At 35.5% G+C, this 22395-nt stretch overlaps 1 protein-coding gene across 5 annotated transcripts in view; it reads right to left on the bottom strand.

The window, feature by feature from the left end:
- CKAP5 (cytoskeleton associated protein 5) overlaps positions 1-22395 on the bottom strand; it is an 86273-nt gene that overhangs the window by 24155 nt on the left and 39723 nt on the right. For all 5 annotated transcript variants that reach the window (XM_033119697.1, XM_033119700.1, XM_033119699.1 and 2 more), the window contains exons 9-24: positions 20274-20378; positions 17731-17820; positions 17453-17617; positions 16770-16898; positions 16026-16208; positions 13028-13141; positions 12636-12746; positions 11565-11657; positions 9874-10059; positions 9338-9432; positions 6856-6913; positions 6641-6766; positions 5880-6016; positions 5562-5736; positions 4859-4972; positions 3207-3335 (exon numbers count right to left, since the gene is read on the bottom strand). In XM_033119697.1, coding sequence (XP_032975588.1) covers positions 3207-3335; positions 4859-4972; positions 5562-5736; positions 5880-6016; positions 6641-6766; positions 6856-6913; positions 9338-9432; positions 9874-10059; positions 11565-11657; positions 12636-12746; positions 13028-13141; positions 16026-16208; positions 16770-16898; positions 17453-17617; positions 17731-17820; positions 20274-20378 — 2010 coding nt within the window. The remainder of the gene's footprint in view (positions 1-3206; positions 3336-4858; positions 4973-5561; positions 5737-5879; positions 6017-6640; positions 6767-6855; positions 6914-9337; positions 9433-9873; positions 10060-11564; positions 11658-12635; positions 12747-13027; positions 13142-16025; positions 16209-16769; positions 16899-17452; positions 17618-17730; positions 17821-20273; positions 20379-22395) is intronic.

The raw sequence follows: 22395 nt of genomic DNA, 5'->3' as shown, positions 1-22395 counted from the left end.
AAATAAAGACCGGTTATGAACTGCAAGTGGAAAACTGTTATTATTTATGATCTCAGGCCTAATGATTCCATCAGTACCAAACCCTGACTTAGTTCTTACACTACAACTTTCCAATATGAAATCAGTAATTTTCTTTGGTTAAGAACTGTGCTATATGTAAGTAATATATGCAAAGATGACAATCTTCTTCAAGGACACAGCTCTTTCGTCCATATTTGGGCATTAAATTATAAAGTTTTAACCATTCTTAATGCATTTTAAAGATGAAAAGCTTTCACTTGTCTAAACTTTTTTTTTAATTCTAGAAACTATTCAGCTAGACAAAACACAAAGCATTTATTTGATCAGAAGATAACAAGTTCTACCAGGACTTGTTTTCAGCCTTACATTGACAGTTTTTCTCCGTACTTCTAAAACAATTCATATCTATATTTACTTTTAATTGAGTTTTATTGAGATGATTATAGATTTATTGAGATGATTATAGATTTTATTGAGATGATTATAGATTATATAATGTATGTGTGAACATTCGATACAATTTTATTACATGTATGTTACTATATCTGCCAGCAGTCAAAAATTTTGAATAGTTCCATCGCAAGGATCCCTCGTGTGCCCCTTTTATAATCACATCCATTTCTCTCCTCTTTCCCCCCAACCTTAATCCCTGGTAACCACTACTCTGTTCTCCATTTCTAATATTTTGTCATTTTTTAAAAAAACTTTTATTTATTTTTAAGTGTGTTTTTCCAGGACCCATCAGCTCCAAGTAAATAGTTGTTTCAATCTAGTTGTGGAGGGCGCAGCTCACAGTGGCCCATGTGGGGATCGAACCGGCAACCTTGTTGTTAAGAGCACTGCACTCTAACCAACTGAGTTAACCAGCTGCTCCCTATTTTTACATTTCAAATGTTTTATATAAATAGAACCACACAGAATGTAACTGTTTGGGATTGGTTTTTGTTACTCAGCATAATTCCTTGGCGATTTATCTAAATTATTACATATATCAATGATTAATTTATTTTATTGCTAAATGGTATTACATATATGGACATACAGTTTAACCATTCATCTGTTGAAGGATCTCTGGGCTGTTACAAGTCTTTTGGCTATTATGAATGAAGCTCTATAAACATAAATTTTTATTTTTCTGGAATAAATGACCAAGATTACAATTACTGGGTCATATAGTAACTACACGTTTAGATTTTTTAAGAAACTGCCAAAGTGTTTTCCAGACTGGCTGTACCATTATACATTCCCACCAGCAGTGTTCACGTTTCTCTACATCCTTGGCAGCATTTGGTGTTTTCACTACTTTTTAATTTAATAATTCTAATAGGTGAGTAGTGATATTTATTGTAGCTTTAATTTACATTTCCCTGATGGCTAATAATATTGAACATCTTTCATAAGCTTATTTTCCATCTGTATCCTCTTTAGTGAAATGTCTGTTCATGTTTTTTACCCATTTTGTAATTAGATTTTTTTTTTCTGTTGAGTTTTGAGAGTTCTTTATATATTCTAGATAATGGTTCTTTATCAGATATAGTTTGCAAATATTTTCTCCCACTCGGCAGTCTTGTCTTTTCATCTTCTTCAGTCTTTTGCAAAGTTCTTAGTTTTGATGAGTTCCAATTTATCAATTTTTCCTTTGATGGACTGTGGTTTTGGTGTCAAGTCTAAGAATTCTTTGCCTGAAGAATGTCTATATCCTGAAGATCTGTTCCTATGTTATCTTTAAAAGTTCTGTATTCAAATTTAAGTCTATGACCCATTTTGAGTTAATTTTTGTATAAGCTGTGAGGTTTATGTTTTGGTCTATAGATGTCCATTGCTCCAAAATCAATTGTTGAAAGGCTATCCTTCCTCCACCGAATTACTTTGGTAACCCTATGAAAAATTAGTTGACTGTATTTGTGCAGGTCTATTTCTGGGTCCCTCTTCAGTTCCACTGACCTGGGTCTATCCTCCCTCCTCCCACCCCCCAGATCAGTGTTTTGATTGCATTAGCAATATGGTAAGCCTTAATATATGGTAGAGTGATTCTTTCCATTTGCCCCTTCTTTGTCCAGATTGTTTTAGCTAGAATATAAAATTTAGAATAAGCTTGTCTTCGTCTATAAAAAAAACTTGCTGAATATTTATAGAAATTACATTAAACCAATATACCAATTTGGCGAGAAATGACATCTCTACTATGTTGTTTTCCAATCCACGAACTTGGCATGTCTCTCCATCTATCTGGGTCTTCCTTAAATTCTTTCATCAGCATTCTGTAATTTTCAGTATGGATATTCTATATTTGTTTTGTTAAATGTATATCTAAGGATTTCATCTTCTTTGGAGTGACTGTAAATGGTATTAATTTTGGTTTCCGTATGTTCATTGTACGATTATTATAAAGAAATGTGACTGGTTTTTGTGCATTGATTTTGTATCCTGCAATCTTACTGAACTCAATGATTAGTTCTAGGAGTTTATTTGCAGATGCCTTGGGATTTCCTATGTAGACAGTCATGTTTTCTGCAATTATGGATAGTTTAATTGATTCTTTTTCTAATCTGTATTACTTTCATTTCTTTTTCTTGCCCTATTGCAGTGACTAGAACTTCCAGTACTATTCTGAATAATAGTGAAAGTGGACATTCTTGCTTTGTTCCTGATCTTAGAGGGAAAGTATCCAGGCTTTCACCATTAAGTGTGATATTATCCATAGAAGTTTTTGTAGATTTTCTTAATCAAGTTGAGGTAATTCTCTTCTATTATTAACTTGCTGAGAGTTTTTTTTTTTTAATCACGAATAAGTGTTGGATTTTCTCAAATCCTTTGTCAGTTGATATGATCTTGTAATTTTTCTTCTTTAGTCTGTTGGTATGATGGATTACATTGATGGATTTTTGAATGTTAACTGTATTTTTATATTCTGATTAAAACCTTATTTCACTATTTAAGAGTGCAAGAAATGAAAAAAGTTCACAAAAAGGCTAGTCCTTTAAAAACTTTTATTATTTAAAAAAGCACATGAAAGGGGGAAAAAAGAAGCAGATGAATACAAAAGCTCCAGGAATTTGATTTCATTTTATTAACTGTTTTATAATGAAACACATTCTGTCCATGTATGTGTATTTCTTAGGTAGGTCCAAGCCTCTATGTAGGTAAAAGACATCAGTAAAGCACACGATATTTGTAGTACTAACCTCTTGCCTCAGGAAAGGATTTTCCTTTTTGAGTTCTTCAGAAAGGTCTTCTCCCTCCAACCATTCCTTCATGCCAGTCTGTTCTGCCCAAGCATTCACAGTTGCTAAGGCAGCAGCTCGAACATTGTTCTGAATGGAGGAGAGAATTAGCAAAGATAATCAACTAGGGTTTAGAGGAAATAAATAAAAAGCTTGTTACTTTGTGAACATCAACAATGGAGGCTTCTCTAAGGTTCACGTGAACATATTTGTGTTAGGTGTCTGAATGTTAGAGACCTTGACTTAATGTTAGGTCTCTGAATGTTAGGTCTCAGAGACCTTGACTTACAGACAGAGCCAAAGACTGCTACAGCCCGGGCTACAGCACGCCTAAAGGAGACTTGCAGCCCCAAGGGCTGTTGGTTACAGACAGAAACCAACAAAATGTTGGCCTGCACCTGCAGACAGAGCCAAACTTCTGATAACAGAAAACGCCACAAAACAGCTACTGGCTTGCAGGCAGTCAAATGTTCAAACAATGCTACCCTGTCAGCACAGCCCCTATAAAACCCTCCTTACCCCCTCCTTTGGGGCTGCAAGTCTCCTTTAGGCATGCAGCCCGGGCTGTAGCAGTCTTGCTCAGTCCAGTATACTTTTCTCTCTTACAATAAAAACTTTCTTAATTTGCCTGACCATGCGCGTTCCTTTACTGGCTGACCTATCAACTTGGAGCCATTTTCTCTGAAACATAAGCTAATTCTATAGTTGTACTAAAACTCCATATTAAAGTAGAAACATAAAACTCCAAATTATAAAGATCCTGTACTCAGTTAATTGGGCAAAACTGTAACCTAGGCATAAAATATCATGTAAGGGGAATAGATTCTTAGGTTTTGTTTCCTGAATCTCTGGGGGCTTTTATGTCCATGGTTATCTTCCAAAGAATGTAATTCTACATGTTAGAGAACTCATAATGATTAGACTGAAATTAATAACAACTTAACCTAACATTTATGTTTTTGTACTAATTTGCATTCATAGAATGAGAAGGACTTACAGACACGAACAATATTAAAACAGCCCAATTCCTCACATTAAATGAATTACACGAAAATAAAGAGACATTCAAATATTCAATCTAGGGCTAAATAGAAGAGGCTTGCAACATTCAATGAGACTAATTCTAGGACTGTGAGATTGCCAATATCTTACTGAAGTACTAGAGGATCCTGCTCTGGTAGTTCAGGGAAAAATGGTAGAAAATACATGATCCAAAAGTTCATGTATTTATTCATTCTTTATACCAACACTTTTAACAGCGATGTCATAATCCTAATAGCAACCATTTTTTGAGCTCATACTATATGAAACAGGTACAGGTACTTTATGTACAGACTCTTTATTTAATTCTATAAGAATTAAATTTCACAGATAAAGAAAATGATTTGCAAAAGAGAAATAATTTAGCTAAGGGTCACAAAGCTAGTAGGTGATATATCTGGTTACATTAATACTGCCTGGGAGGTAAAATGTTTACTGTTTTCCTCTTCATGCTCTTTTCTATAGAGGTTATAAACTGTTGACATGTACTCTTACATGTAAGCAAAGAGAACTATTCTTAGCCCGAGTGGCTGGCTTACTCCAGAATGGAGCTGTACGGGAGTCAGGTTTACCTTGCTGTCTCCAAGGACGGTGATGACAGGGATGCCTAAGTTCTTCACATGTTGCTTGATGTTTGGGCCCATGGCCACTGCCAACTGCTGGAGGATATTCAACGTCTGCTGCACCTGAGTGGAAAGAGCCAACACTACGTTCAAATCACGAGCAAGCTGTGTACAGTTTTGTAAGCTTTCTGCTATGTAGTCAGTGCTTAGGAGTTACTGGGAAAGTTAAGAGACAGGGAAACCAGCTCTTTATGATGATACTCTAATTAGCTTATGAATAATTTTCAGGTGGTGGCTTCTCCTTTTATCATCAGCTCGTAACATTGGACTATTAGAATTTTAGACCAAAGATTATATTGCTTTATAACTTTAAAGTAAGGTAAAGCCCAGTTTAAGAAAATCCTGACATAAAAATCCAAATTTAAAAATTAGAAATTAAGCATGTTTATGTGTACTACAAGCAGTTTTGTATAAACATATTTAATATTCGAGTCCTGTAAAAAGCAAATCCTGAGATTCATGAAAATTTGATTAATAAACCTGCCGTCTACCAACATATCTTAAGGAACACTTAAGAAATTAAAGGAAGCTATTTCTAGTTCAAAGCAAATAAAGTGACCAGTCATTTTTTTTGCTGGTGATGATTACATTGAAAAGGAACCTCCTACAGGGGAAAGAGGGGCGATAAAAAGAACAGGCATTTTCTACGTACCAAGATTTTATTTGAATCATTGAGTCGACCTTTCAAGGCAGTTGGAAGTTCACCTATATTCGGTTGGATAAATTTTGCTTCATTGATAATACCTGCAACTTCATCTAGGCCTTCTTTCCTGATCTTCCAGTTTTTGTCCCCAATCTTAGACACCAACTCTGAGGTGATTTTATCACTGAAAAAACAGAAGACAGAACCCTTAATCACAGACTCCTAAAAGAATAATGTTGTCACAGAAGTAGCCCTAACTGAGAAGAGAAGGCAGCATACGAAGAAGTCAGGATAATAAATCACACAAACCATGGCCAGCAAACCTACCTGATTTCTGTCCTTGGCAAAAGATCCACAACATCATTGCCCCCATCATCTGGCTCGTCTCCATCTTCTTCATCGGCACCACTGGTGCTGTGTTTGGAAATCCCTCTGGTTGGAGCAGGTGGGCTCTGTCCCTGCATCTACACACAAAGAAATCCACCAGTGAGGCGAGAACTTGATGAGAGCAAACAAGTTAGAGAATGGTGCCTGTGTCAAACTTTCATGTTTCTCTATAATACTTAATATTTGCACTGTACACGTGTCAATTCCTATTTAGATTCCAATTGGGACATTAAATGGCAAACGATACTTTTATATAAACCTATTAGAATCTGATTTCTCAATCATGAAGCTGTCAATCATGAATGCCTGCCAAACATTCTCAATCATGAATGCCTGCCAAAACTTAGCAATTTCCATTAGAAAGTTTATTCAAGGAAGGTCAAGATTTTTTACTAAAAAAAAAAAAAAATTTTTAAATGTTATATTTAATGTACTTTTTGAATAGGTCATACATTCAAAAAATGTTTGAAATTCTGAAGGCACAAAGGATATAAAGAGGAAACTCTCCCATCCTATACCATAGCTACCCTGTTCTCTTCGTCACAGTCATCAATTTCTTATGAAGTCTTCCCAGGGATAATTTATGCATATAAACGCAAATACATACGTAGTCTTCATTCCAAAGAGTTAAAAGTTTAAACTTAACTAACATGAGCTTTCTCAAGTACACCAATAGATTGTATAATTTGTGAAATCTTTACCTTCTCAAATTCTGCATCTATCTGGGACAGGAGGGCAGGCTTCTCATCCTCAAAGAACATTCGCAAAGAGGGACCAACATACAAGTACATCACACCAAGCAGGGTAATGGCAGAAGTCCTCACAGCCTGGCAGACAGAAGAAAAAGAATTTTCCAAATCAGAGCAGAACCACAAAGATTGCTATAATGTTCCCGTATAAGCTGGTATGTACTCACTGGGTTAGTTGCAGCAAGAGCTGTCTTCACATTGCTAATGAAAGCTTTCACATTCAAACTACAAGAAATAATATTTAGAATTAAAAACAAACGAATCGAATTTATAAAAACAAATCAATCGAATTTATAAAGCCAGACTCTAGAACTGGCTCCCTGTGGATATGTCCCTGGAATCTCACCTATTCTCTGCACACTCCTTTAAAGTGAGCTTTAAATACTATCTATCTGCTCATTACTCCTATAAGCAGTGTTGACTTCTCTCCTGAACTGCAGATTCAGATACCCACTTGCTTTTGTGACACTTCCATGTGTACATCTAACAAATGCCATACTACATCTGTCAAAACCAAACTCTTGGTTGTTCACACCCCAACCCCAAACCTGTCCTTCCCGGTCTTCCCTACCTCAGTGAAGAGCCACATCACTCTCCCAGTGGCTCAGGCCATCCTTGACTTGAGTCATCCTTGACTCGTCTCTCTTACGCCCAATATCCTGTTCAGTTCTACTTTCAAAATATATTCTGAGTCATAACACTTCCACCTCTACAAACTAAGTCCAAGGCACTATAATTTCTTGACAGGCTTATTCCAAAAGCCTACTAACTAGTCTCCCTGCTTCTGCCCTCACTCCTCACTATCTGTTCCCTGACTACAGTCAACGATCCTATTACTCTTGTGCTCAAAACCCTCTCATGGTTTCCAGCTTATTCAAAACTCAGAGGCCCTATATGACCTGGACTCCTGTTCTTTCTCTGATCTTATCTCTCACCACTCTGTACCCCCTCACTTATTCTTCTCCAGCTACATTCTGAAGAACAATCACTCCTTGCTATTTTTAAATACATCACATGTGTTCCTACCATATGGTTTCTATACTTGCTGTTCCCTTAGTCTAGAATATTCTTCTGCCAGATGGTCACAACTAGCTCCCTCATGACCTAAAGGTCTCTGCTCAAACGTCATTGTTTCAGGAAGTACTCTTATTCTACCCTAGAGAAAGTAACACCATTCCAACCACTCCAAAGTGATACCACCTGACCCCTTATCCTTTATTTTTATTCTGTTGCTCTTATATCTCCTGATATATTTTTTACTGTTCGTTGTCATTTCTTCTTACTCAAATATAAATCCCATGAAAGAAGGAACTTAATCGTGTCCACGATGTATTCCTAAGGCCTAGAATAAATGAATGAATATGACAGGTGCTCATACGTAGTTGTTACATAAATGAATGAAAGAATGATCACTGATGAATAAAAAAAGAGAAAAATGTTCACCTGGCTTTTCTGTTATGCCAAGAGATTAGTTTTACATCAAAAACTATATAATTAAGAAAGGATTATAACAATACCCTCAACTATGGGAGGACACTACAGCTACTATACAATTTTTTGCTTGAATGACACTTGAATGATAACTTCTAGAGTAGTGTCTCTTCATTTGGTAGAACTTAGAACACTGTTTTGTAAGATTATTAAGAGGCATGTTATAAAAAGCAGCATGGCACAGAGAAAGGCAACATACCATAGCAGTTATTTATAATATTCTCTCCTGGAACCAGAATGCCTGTGTTCAAATCTTGGCTTTGCCACTTCCTAGCTGTGACTTGGACAGATTACTTAGGCTTTCTGTGCCCTAGCTTACTCATCTATAAAATGGAGATAACAATCCCTCACATGGTTTATATGAAGATTAAATCAAATGAATTATTATTTAGAAAGTGCCTGGTATAAACTCTATAAAATTTTGTTAAATAAAACAAATGTGTTCAATATGCAAATACGTTTGAGAAACAGTCGGTTAAATAGAGTTAGACAAGCTTCTCCATTGGCATGAATTGCCTTTAATTCCCTAGTGTACACACTACAGGTCTCTAAACATGTGATTAGAGCAATTTCCAAATGTATTTGACTAGAAATCCTGGCAACTGGTTTTTCTGTGGGACAGTTATTAACACTAGAGGGAAATCAACTTAGAGAATACTAACGTTAGTGGATACCAAAATGCAGGAGCACAAGTCAATACAGATAGTCTTTGACTTATGATGGTTTGACTTACGATTTTTCAACTTTATGATGGTGCAAAAGAGACATGTATTCTACATTACATGAAATATCCAATACTTAATTTAAAAACAGGCTTTGTGTTAGATGATTTTGCCCAACTGTAGGCTACTGTAAGGGGGCTCTGAGCATGTTTAACATAGTCTAGGCTAAGCTATGATGTGCAGAAGGTTAGGTGTATTAAAGGCATTTTCAAAGTATGATATTTTCAACTTACAGTGGGTTTATCAGGATGTAACCCCGTCATAAGCCAAAGAGCATCTGTATAAACTTCTGAGGAACAAATGTTGTTTTATATAAATTACATAACCCAGCTCTTGCTTCTCGGAAATAAGCAGAGATAGCTATAACAAATGTAATCACCAGTTAGAGACTGGCAAAACATTTAAGTATTTTGTACTGGATTTCTTTCTTACTTACCCAGAAAAACCAAATTCTTTTATTGCATTTGATAGCCAATTCAGAGTTTCTGATTGATTCTTGGGATTCTTCTGTGAGAAAGCCATTGACATAACCTGTAGCAGTAGGGGAAAAAATGGATCTGTTTTCTCTCACAGAAATATAGCATGACATTAAGTCAGAAGTAGAGTAAACCTGGTTTTCCCGATGCTAAAACAATTCCAAGAATGCCTTTATGAATGAAATCTTTAACTTACACAAGAAAATGAGGTAAATGACAGTAGTATCAAAAGCATTCTGAACTGTTTACAACTTTTTATTAGTGATCACTTTGGATGATAATGTCTTAAGAGAAAATTATTCCCGTCTTTTATAGAATATTCTTGACTAAGATAAAGTTTAATTTGCAGGCAACAGTGTGTTATTAAGGGTAAAAATAAAAACACAGTATCAAAAATGGCTTTACTTGAGAAGAACTAAAGCTTAATTAGAAACCTTATATTAAAATTTGGGGAAAAACTCAGAAAACTTGGGGGAAGAAGCTCTGTGTCACGAACCTGTTCAGCTGTCCATGGCAACATACAAGCTTCGGCTATTGCTGTCATAGCTTCTTTTGCATTGTTCCCACATTTCACATCACCAATCTTGTCTACAAGGCCATCCAAAACAATCTGAGCTGAAGTTTTTGAAAAATTTCCCTTCTGGGCAATCAAAGCAACTATGTGAAGCTTCATCTGCATCACCTGAGCAAGGATAAAGTTATCACAAAGATATGAGTAAGCCAAAGACACTTATTTATGTACTTATTTTTCTAGTAGCCTGAAGATGTAAAACAGTTAAGGACAGATGAGAACATAACCAAACTAAAACCAGAATTTTAAACAAAGAAGCAAAATAACTTTTATCCTTTAACTGTTACCAATTAAAGTAGCTAAGTGACAGCTAAGAGAGAAAAAAACCAAACTACTCAATGTTTTAAAATATATAACTATATATATATAATATATAGTTATTTAGTTATATAGTATAACTAAAATATATAATATAAATATAACAGTGTTACCACATGGGAAGTATATGAATTGAAAAATGTAATTTCTGTATTCTCTTCCTCATATATTATCATATAGCACTGAATACAGATCTTGAAATACATAATAAATGACCATACTAACTATGTAACTCAGAGTTCCTACTAGAGTTGCCCACAAAAAACTATAACCCTCACGCACACACACACACAAAACAGAACTTGAGAGATTTAAAGAACCTGTAGATTTTTAAGTGGAAAAATGAAAGAAGCTGTGGGAAACCATTTAAAGATGTTAATGCAATGATGGCAGATATATGGGACTTGGGACCCCTTTGCCCATAAATCTTTCCCTTTGTCCTTGTTTGAATATTTTAATAACAAATGTTGGTAAGGATGTAGAGAAACTGCAACTCTCTTGCATTGCTGGTGGGAATACAAAATGGGGCACAACTTTGTAGAACAGTGCGGCAGTCCCTCAAAAAGGTTAAACATAAAGTTAACATATGACCCAGGAATTCAACTTGTAGGTATATACTCAAGAGAATTAAAAACGTGTTCACACAAAAACTTGTACACAAATGTGCATTGCAGCGTTAGTCACAATAGGCAAAAAGTACAAACAATGCAAATGCTCCTCAACTTATGACGGGGAAATAGAATGTTGTACATCCATACAATGGAATATTACTTAGCAATACAAATGAATGCAGAGTTGATATATGCTACAATATGGATGACCAGTGAAAACACTATGTTAAGTAAAGGCAGACACAACAAAAGGTCATATATTGTGTCATTCCATTTATATGAAATGTCCAGGAGAAGTAATCCACAAAAACAGAACACAGATTAATAGGTGCCAGAGAATGGGGGAATGGGGACTTGGGGAGGAATAGAGAGTGACTGCTGATGGGTATGGGTTTCTTTTTGGGGTGATGAAAATATCCTAAAATTATACAGTGGGAGGAGTTGCAGAATTATGTGAATATACTAAAAACCGCTGCATTGTATACTTTCAAACAGTGAGTTTTATACTCTCAATTCTCAATAAAGTTGTTATACAGGATATATATGTATATATGAGGTGTGATAAAAATACAGTGAATGTTTAAATTGAAAAAATTTATTACAATAAAAGACACATCGCCATTAATCCCCCTCAAAATACTCCCACTTGCTTCAAATAAAGATAGTACATCTCCAATTTAAACATACCTGAAAATTAGTTTCTTTCCATCCAGGTTTTTTGGCCAGCATCCTCACTAATGCCTGGCATGGCATATCAGTTCGGTCCATTAGTTCAACAGCCTTGAAGTAAAACAGGAGAATAAGAGTTAAGGGGTAATGAGTAGTCCCAAGGGAACAGTATATATCAAAATCAAGTAAGGTGGTTGCCTCTGAAGAAGGGAGGAGAACAGAAATGAAGAGTGTTATAGAGGGAGCTTATATAATTCTGTTATAATGCTTTATTTCTTAAGTTGGATGTCTGGTGTATGGTCCTTATGTCAATACAATTGAAACTTTTCCTCCCACATTTTAGAAATTCACAAATAATTTGCTCCAAGGAAAGTAATAGTAACACAGTTTTCATTTGCCTAATGTGTGGCAGAAATTGCTTCATATTTTGACTTACTTGATTTTCCTAAAAACATAGCAAAGTAGGGTAGGTTAGAAGTACTTAAAAGTATTCAGTTTCAAAGATGCACAAGCTCAGGTATAACCCCGACACATGGCCGATGCAGGACTGGAAGCCAGGATTCCTGCCTCAGTCCCAGTGTCCTTCCAGTTTCTCCGCACCCCTCCTCCTCCGAATCACAGAGTACATGCCAAAACGAACTACCATGCTCCTTTTCTGCAACATAGATTGTTGAGAGGAGCTTCTCATACCCAGTGATAATGTCTGTTCTTCCACGAATCAGGATGACAAAGAGAGAAACAGAAATGGATGAGGGGTGGTTTAAGTGGAGAGATCTGTTTGCCTAATAATATTAATGGACAAATACCACAATATTAAAATTCATCTAAACCTTATAATTCAGAATGAAGCTAATTTTCTCGAGTAAGTACTAAGTTATGAGCTTATAGAAACCATAGGAAGAAGATGCTGAAAGACAAACACTAACACGGCAAAAAACCCAAAAATATCCACCTCATCTTTAGTTGACACCCTGAAACATGTTCACTGGTTATAAAACACAGCAACCAGGACAAGTCCTTCACTTGTCAATTTCATCACTTCTATATCATGAATTTTCTTTCACACTTAACTCATTCTTATGTACCTACTTTTTGGAACTCTTCCATACAGGCCAGCCTTTCCTTCCAGTTACTGCTGTCTAGAAGCTGTATACAGGTAGCAGGAAGCACAGCTGAAGCTTTTTCTTCACATACTTCTAGCTGTAAGATACGAAAACATTAAAATTAAAAATTGCTTAAGGAAACAGATGGTAAGAATGTAAAAATATCCCAGCGAAAGCCGTAAGAACAATCCTGTAGGTATGTTATAGTATCTGAGGCTTCTATTTTATTACCATAAAGGAGTTTATCTAAGGCACAGTTTCAAGCTAAAAAGTATCAATCAACTATATATTGTAGAACTCAGCAAAGAAACAACTCAAATCTTTTCATCATGACTTTCCATGGTTTCATGAGCTTGAGGCATACTGTATAATACTGACCGAGAGCTCAGGCTCCACTATTTCTTTGGTCTCCAGTCCTTTCTTGTTCTTGGTTCCAGCACTCCCTGGGCCTCCTGGTGCAGTTGGTTTCCCCTTCTTAGGTGGCCCACCAGCCTAAAAGCAATTACAAAAAAAATTATACCACTTAAGGATTTAGAACAGTGGTTCTTAAACTTTTGTGGCCCAGAGACTTCTTGAAAATTTGACTAAAATGGGGGATCACTGTAACTATGTATGGTGACAGATTAACTAGATTTATTGTGATCATTTTGCAATATATACAAATACTGAATCATTAAGTTGTACACATGGAACTAATACAATGTTATATGTCAAATATACCTCAATAAAAATTTTTTTTAAGTGAGGGATCACTCAATCAATAACAACAACAAAAACCACAACATATTTTTGGTGCCCACAGTATTTAGTAGTTTCAAAGGCAGACAGACCTTCTGAAGACCATTTATGGGGGACTCTGTAGATCCCATTTTAAGAACCTCTAACTCAGAATGAACTAATGAGATAAATGAAATAAAAATGACGGACTGGAATTATATTACATTTACAGATTAATTTGAGAATTAACATTTGATGCTTCGAAATCTATTCTATAATAATAAAGGACAATTTCTAAGTTACCACATTTACTTACTACTTAATCACAAGGTTCCCCAGTTATAAAAGAATCAGTGTTCTAGTTATGTTGAAGATTGGCCGTCTCACTGAATCTTTATTATTGTTTTAGTAATTTTTCAACTGACTTGCGTGGCTTTACCAAGTATATAATTATATAATCTACAGAAATGCTAATTTTGCCTTTTCCTTCCTTCCTCATATTAACACCTCTTACTTTATTTTTTTGTCTGATTGAAGAGCTTTATTAAACAATAATGGTACCAGCAGACATTTTTTTTCTTTTACCTCTCACTTTAATAGGAATACTTTTAGTATTTCATTATTATTAAGCATGATGTTGACTTTTGGTTTGCTGTGTCTACTGCTATTGGTAGATTTCTCCATACATATTTAGTCATGTCAAAGTATTCATTTCTATGTGGTTAAAAATTTTTATCAAGAAGATATGTTGAAATTTATTATATTCCTTTCCAGTGTCTAAAATTAGATTTCTTGTCATCTATAAATTTAGTGAATTTTCTAATATTAACATCAAACCATCCGTGCAATCCTGGAATAAACCAGTTGGTCACACTTTTTACTGTACTCATTGGATTCTATCTGTAAATATTCTATTTAAATATCTTGATTTAAATGTATTTCACCCCAGTTTTGAACGGTCACAAGAAAATAAATAGCAGTTTATCACAAGGTACACAGCCAATGGCAGTAACATTAATATGGCAACACACATCACTGTTTACATCATTCCCTCTACCTATTTTTGGATACTTGTTAAGCAATGCCCCAAAGCTAAAAAGAAAATACAAAATGCCAGAGGACCAAATTAGTCTTCAACAGCCATACCTGTTCTGAAACCAATGTTATTTTAAACATATTCTAAGCTTTAAAGGCGCAGTTAAAAACTAAGATACTGGTTTTGATTTAAATGAAAACCTCTAATAATTGCTGGTTTATGTCAGCAGTATGATTTTGTTGGTTCATATTAATAACCCCATAATGAGAGATTTAATTGTTTTCTAATTCTAAAAATGGAAAAATTTATACCCTTTCATTAACTAGAACACCTCTTCTGGATCCCTTCCTATAATAGCACTCTCTGTATAGAAGTACCTCAATTAATAAATCTACTTTTCTTCTTTTTTTAACAGACATATATGTTTATTGGCTTAGTAGGTTTACTGGCTGATACTGTCCTACTTATCTTTTCAAAACACGAATTGAAGAAGGTTGCAACCCATACATATGTATGTATTTTTTCAAAAAAAAGAATTCCTCATAAGAGAAAGCCACCTAGCATGGAAGGGTTCATTCAGCAAGGTAAGAAAAGGTCTCAAGGTATTGTGCCCAGGTCATTTTTCAGAGGCAGGAGCTTGTGAGAAAGGAGCAAATAGCTGCCAACACTCTATAATAAAATGCTGAAGAAACAGCATAATATGTAAGAATGTACACAGACTCTGTAGCTAGAGAAACTTGGGTTTGAGTCCCAGTTCTACACCTTTAGTCATTCAACAAATTATACGCTAAATTCCTGCTACGTGCCAGAGCCTCTCTATGCATGAGGGATCAAGCAGTGACAAGATCTCTATCCTTTAAAATTTACAATATGATATGGAGAGACAGAGTAAACAAACAAGGGAACGATAAAAATATCAGAGTGGACTGTAAAATTGTAAGAGTCTGTGCAGGACACTTAACCTTGCTGAGCCTCAGTTTCCTTTTCTGGAAACACAGGGATCACAAAACACTATCTCAAGGGTTGATTACATGAAATTATGTAGGTAAAACGCTCTATAAAGTGGTGCTCACTAAACTATCAGTTCTTTTTCCCTAATTCCATGCTGGGTTTCAGGGTGGGGAAAGAGAATCAAACTTTTTGCATCTGCAATAGGTAAGTTCATGCTTAAGAGAGTCCTCCACAGGACAAATATTCACTAAAAGAATTCTGTATTTACCCTTGGGCATTTTCCCTTCTTCTACACTATACAAAGCTAACAAGATGTGGCCTGGGATGGAGACTTGGTGATGCAATTCAGCAGCATTATTAGCAAAACGATGAAGGTGATGTTACTAACATCAAGTGCCTTGCAGCATTTTATTTCATTATTTAATGATACTTTCTGATCCCTTAAAATGCACTCCTGTACTTCCATTACCATTTTTCTCTCTATTAAAGTTTCAAATAAACAAATGTATTGTTGGAATATTCTGACTTCATGAACGAATGTTCTGCTGTATTTTGAATGTGGTAAGGAGTTCCCATCTCAAATGAAATCATACTGGAAGGACAACCATGAACCTGAGACTCTATCTTATAAATTCTAATTTTTAAAGCATATTTTCCAAGTCATCTATGAACCTTAGTAGCAGGAGCCTTTTTTAAGGGTCCTGGTTTGGGTGCTGAAATGTCCTTTGTGTCCTTATCTCCTGCAGCCCCTGAAGCAGCAGTCCTTCCCGGCACAGGTTTGCATTCCTTCTTTTCAGCTGCCAGTCCAGCTTTCTTACCATGTACCAGCTCTACTTTTTCTGAACACTCTTTGATCTGGAGAATAAAGTTGAGATGAATATCATTAAGCCCAATTTTGAAACACAATCACTACATTATTACTTAATAGGTCATCTAAATCACAACTACATGAGCATTCAGAGAGAAAAGTTTCCTTTTCAACAAAGATAAATTATCCGGACTTTCTTACATTTTATTTCTACACAAGTTACAATTATAATAAACTTATAATAACCACATTTATGATAGACGACATTCATGCTTAGAAAGGTAATTTTCCAGATATTAGAAACAAATTTATCTTAAAACACTGTTTTCACCTCCGCTACAGATTGTGGTCACTTAGCTTTCTTTTTTTGTATGATTTGAAAGATATTTCTCCTAATATGATTACTGCAGCTTGGGATAAAATTTAAATCTTCAAAAGCTATGTTTTCAAACTCTAGATTTGAACTACCAGTGGTAATGAACTAAATTTCATGAGTTGGTATCAGCATGTTTGTCTTAATGAAGCAGAACAGACAAAATTGAAATAAAGCCGTAATGCACGGAGACTGGACTGCTGTCCAATTCCATTATAGTCCATTACTAACCTACCTTATCAAGCTTGAGTTTGTCCACATCCACTAAGAACGGGTTTACTACTTTCTCACCAACCACCTTTAGAGCAGTTCCCAGTGCTTCAAATGCGGCATCTCTGACTTCAGGAGCAGAATCATTGATGTGCTACAGTCCGAAAGTAAACAAAATGATCTTAATACAAGGTGCTTTAGGTATTACTGATTTTAATTCAGATTGATGATGGTTGGATGAAGAATTTGCCTTTTACAATTCACTGAACCTAAGTGTACCTTTCTTTTGCCAATTAACAGTTATTCTTTCACAAATTTTTTTTTAAGGAAACCTCTGAGAATCCATTCAGCATGTAAGTGCCTCCTTTCCTCCTACCCTCTATCTAAAATGCCTCACACTCAAATGATCTTCAAATACTCCAAATTATACGCCTGTGCTGGGCCAGATCCAGCCCAACACCAGTAAATGGGCCAAGGAAGAAACAAAATGTTTAGCAGTTAGTAGAATCATAAAGTTAATTTGTGCTTCAAGACTAGGAACACAACAACACAAGAATTTGGATTCAGTTTCCAATGCTGCAGAGGGTCTGCTCCTCAAAAGACCATAATCTACAGTCTGAGAGTCAAGTAGTCACTGTACATAATTAGCAGGAAATAAAAAAATCTTTCTGAGATAGAAAATATTCCAACTTCAAAGGGAGTCTGTACCTTAAGTAGAGCAGCACAAAAGGGCTTCAGCAAGCTCTTTGGCAGGGTAGAGGCAGTGCAGTGGCGGAAGCTTCTTGCAATAAAGAGAGATGTCTGCTGCTTGATGGTAGGATTTTTGTTATCCATTACTGCTAAAACATCCTCACTGATGTTCTGTAGAGTGGTCTTTAGGAAGAAAATGTGGTCAGTGAGCTCTTCTCAAGTGTAAAGAACAATCAAAATATTACGTTGACAAAACCTACTTTTGATAAAAGCACTGACTCATGCTGTCAACTTACAGTAAGGAAGATTGCATCCATTGCCTCCTGCAGAGCTTGTACTACGTGAGGCTTCTTCTCTTTGAATTTCTCCAAAATGGTTGGCACAACCTATAAAAGTGAACAGTTGGAACATTACTTGGCAACAAAAAGGAATGAAAATACTGATACACACTACAGTATAGATGAACCTTGGAAACATGCTAATTGTAAGAAGCCAGTCATAAAGGACCACATATGTATAATTCCATTTACATGAAATGTCAAATCTGTAGAGACAAAAAGTAGATTAGTGGTCACCAGGGTCTGAGGAGAGGGGAGAATGAGGAGTGACTGCTAAGGGTTTCGTTTTGGAGTGATGAAAAATGTTCTGGAATTAGATAGTAATGGTTGCACAACCTTGTGAATATCCTAAAACCACTGAATTACATACTTTAAGAGGGTGAATTTTATAGTACGTAAGTTACATTTCAATAAAGCTATTATTAAAACAATGTTTGGCTCTACCAAAACAAACAAAAAATGAACATCTAAGTTGGATAAAAAGCCATTTCCATTTTTGAAGGGAATAAGACTTATGCTAGAATAATTAAGGGTTCCCATTCTGTACCACGATGGCAGTGCTTCTCAACCTTTTTTCTGCATCTGCACCTTATATGCAACCATAAAGCCCCTTCTGTCAGTAATATCTCTTATTAGACAAAATGAATCTCAGCGAGGTGTATTTACAGGCATAGTATATAATCTTTGCCCCCCACCCCAAGATTCTGATATACCACACTGGACTGGATGTCTCCTGCCCACTAAAGAAAAACGAAATAGTACCAGAAATTACTGCAATTTTGATCAGAATTATATCGTCTTATTCAAATACTCAGTTTAGATCAGTCAAGTTGGAATTTTTATAATTTTTATCTTATAAGTTATCAATAACGTATTAAATATTTATTGAATGCCTAATACATCTATTGAGTGCCAAGCACTGTGCTAGCAGGCAAATTAAAGTTGTTTGTTAAGGTCCAAAAGATATAGGAAAAGCTCATTGGCATCCAAAAAAAATTTTTTTTCAAGATTTCACAGAAATGATACAGATTAGGAGAGTATGGTTCTCATGAAGACATATAAAAGCCTTTTTAATACTAGGAGTTAATTATAAACTTGAAAACCAAAATATTTTAATGGCTATAAAGCTAAAGTTTACTTTTATATATATTACTAAAAAGACAGTTTATAAATAGCTAAAGAAAATAAAGCTGAACCACTAACATGCTTGTTATCAAACAGCATTAAGGGGGAAAGGGAAGAAATCCCCAAACCACGAAGCACTGGAGATATTCTTTAACCTGTACAACTAAATATCACAAAGCCAGGATCAGAACTCAAATAAGAGGGCCAAGCAATCATCCAACTATAATTTAGCAAATTAAAATGTATTTTAAAAATTGTTTTTTAGCTTGAATAGTTATTCCTAACACAAAAGTATAAAATATTCTAATAAGTGACATAAAGCTGACCAAAAGCTAATACACTCTAGCTCACACACACATTATATAATAAATATTCCTAATTACTATAAAAATGCTAATTATAATTTTACTCCAATATGTGTAAGGCTTTTATAGATTCTTATTTTTATTTCTCTGGTAATCAGCTAGTCATGATTTATTTTTATTTGGTACTGTCTTCTTTTTTCAATTAAGTTCTCTGAAATTATTTTTAATGCTATGAGTAAGCAAGCTCCAAATACCATAACTAAGTGAGGTTAGGTATTAGCTTCACATTATAAAAGTGACACATGACTGCAGACTATTAGGAGACTCTGAAGTCAATCTAGAGAATCAAATGATCAAGTGGCTAGTAAGTTAAACCCTAAAGCTCAGTACAATTAATTTTCCGGATGCTGAAGTATTCTAAGTAGTTCAGACCAGATTTAGAGGCCAACTGACAGATGCCACACACAGTTAAACATCTCAATTGATTAAAACTGTTACCAAACTTGATTGCTTCCTAATTTATACAAAGAAAATAGTATACTCAACAAATGTCTCCAGTCAGATTTTCTTAGAATGAACTAAACTGATGTCACCAACAGTGTAACCTATATAAAATGTCTCAAGTATATGAGTAAATTGTTATTTTTTTTTAAATAGAAAAACACTATAAATTACATTTTATATATTAATTCACTTCTGGTTTTATATTGCCTTTCCTACTCTCAATTTTACTCTGTCCTGTTTATCATAAGTTTTATTTCATTCTGTTATACAGTACATAATGTTGTGAGAACCAAGCAAGATATTAACAAGTAATAAGCAAATCAACTCAACTAAGTATTTTAGGCTAAGTGCCTGATTTTCTATATAAAGCTAATGAATTTTGTTATAACTGACATCTTTATTGAAATGTTGTAGAGTTATGCGCAATATTAATAAAACTTAGTGAGAAATTTACTTTGCCCAATATGTAAAGATCTATGCCAAAGAGCTGTTTTAAATCACAGAGCAAACGAGTCTGACATTTTTGATAATATTGCTGATTTGTACTTAAAAAGGAGTGTTACTTACATGTCCTGCGTATTGTCCAAATTTCTTCCTTAGCCCAACAGCCAGGCCAGTAAGACATTTTGCTGCCAAAGCCACCAACATGACATTGGTGTCCTTTCCAACTACCTACAAAAAGGGAAAACAAGGAAAACAAAACAGTCAGAGCCCTGTAGAAGGGAACTGAAAACTTACTTTTAAAAGAGCTCTGAAAGCTGTTATGCTAATGATAACCTATTATGTTTCCTACAAAATAGGAAAGATTCTTCTTTAACAATATCAAATTTGGGAGCTTCCCTTCAGGATGTTTAGTCTCCTATCTTAAAGTTCTACCAATAAAATGTACATAAAACCACAACTTCAAATTACTAACTCTCCATTAGTGGTAGTCTGGGCTGTCAGTACTGCGTGCTGTAGAGGAGGTTACTCTGGTAATGGCAGAGAAACTGGAGGCCAGCTGACTGCTTCCGGGCAGGGGAAGCCAAAAGAGAGTGCATCTCTGGAAGACGTCACAAGGCAGCAGCTCTAACACTCCTGCTGTTAGAAACTGCTGTAGATACCTTCAAGAAGCTCCTGGGAGTGCTAAATTGCAAATGCCACTGCAACCATTCCTCTGAGGGAGCTTCTGGCCTTGCAGCTGCCATTTTAGTTACCTAATGATCATCAAGTTTACATTTAGAGCCTCTGAGCAGAATCTCCTCCAGCACTGTTTATACTACCACCCTCCTATACGACACCCCACAGAGCCTAGCGCTTATCAAAACTCACAGGTCGTAGGTATATCTGTGTCAATTTAGCAGGACAGTGACTTGCCTGGGTTCCTTCCTGCTAAGATTTTACTGTGCTATACTGCCCAAGTCACCTGGTGGTAAAAAGCTGCTTTACTTTTAATTGCCCCAAACCCTTGTTTTTCACTCTTTTCCCAGAAGAAGTAATGCTTCCATTTTTCTTTGGATTTTATCTAGTCCCTAAGATCTGGTAATCTCTAAGGAGAATGTTTCATTCTAGATTCCCTGAATTAAAAAACCTTTAACGCACAGCATGCATGGCACCTACAGGTACTCCCCAGAGCTGAGGAGTAAGGATTAAGAGTGTAACACTTATTAAAAACAAGTTAGATGACATAATTTTATAGGTGCTTTATAATGTTATTTCATTTAATATTCACCCAAACCCTATAAAGTAGTTACCACTATTCTCTCGATTTTGCAGTTTTCAAAAATTAAATGGAGATTAACTTGCTCAAGGTCACAGAGCTAGCAAATACTCGTACAGTAGTGCTGTGGTTCAGACCTCTTGCTCTCCCTCTAGAGCATACTCTCCCTCTACACTCACGTTATGGAAAAATCATTTACTTTATGAGAAGACGAGATCAGGGTCCTAAGAAACATTCTGTTAACATTCTAATTAATTACGATAAATCTATGGAGAAAAAAACTCCATTCAGTCCTGTATTGAACTCACTACCGGCACTTGTAAATGTTTGGATTATTTTTCCTTACCAAAGCACCTCTCAGGTATTATTTAGACGCTAGACTTTATATTTAACATTTAAATGTATATCTAGGGTTGGTCATCACAAACATGCCACACCCCATTCCAAGAAATCCTAGTTCAATGAATCTGGCATGGGATTTGGACATCAGTATTTTAATACAGCTCAAAAGGTGATTTTGTTATACCAGTTAAAGGCCATCATTCACCCCACTCTTAGGAGAATACCTCTCCTTTCCCACTATTAGAGCAGTAACCAGTGGGAGCTGAACCCTAGACAGTGATGATGCTAATGTAAAGCTTTGAAAAGGATCCTGTGAACCTATTACAGTTCAAGATGGTAAAGGATTTTATGAACTTATAGGTGAGTGATGGACCAGGCACCTAGTACATATCTGACTATCAACACTCATTGTCATACACCCGTTTGACTAAAAAAATTGTTCTCAACTGGGAAATGGAAGAGGGGAAGGTAAAGAAGTGTTTATTTTAAAGAAAAATAGTGTATGTGGGGGGACTCCATTCCAGAGTTGAGAAAAACTCAGTGAGTCTATTCTAGACTGGGGAAAGCAAGCTCTAGCTCACAATGTTAATGTAATCTAAATAATGGGAAATACTCTATAATTAAAAGTGCTGTCACTTCTCCCATAAA

Source organism: Rhinolophus ferrumequinum, chromosome 11, assembly GCF_004115265.2.
Source record: "Rhinolophus ferrumequinum isolate MPI-CBG mRhiFer1 chromosome 11, mRhiFer1_v1.p, whole genome shotgun sequence".
NCBI lineage: Eukaryota > Metazoa > Chordata > Mammalia > Chiroptera > Rhinolophidae > Rhinolophus > Rhinolophus ferrumequinum.
This window is presented reverse-complemented; position numbering and strand designations above follow the sequence as displayed.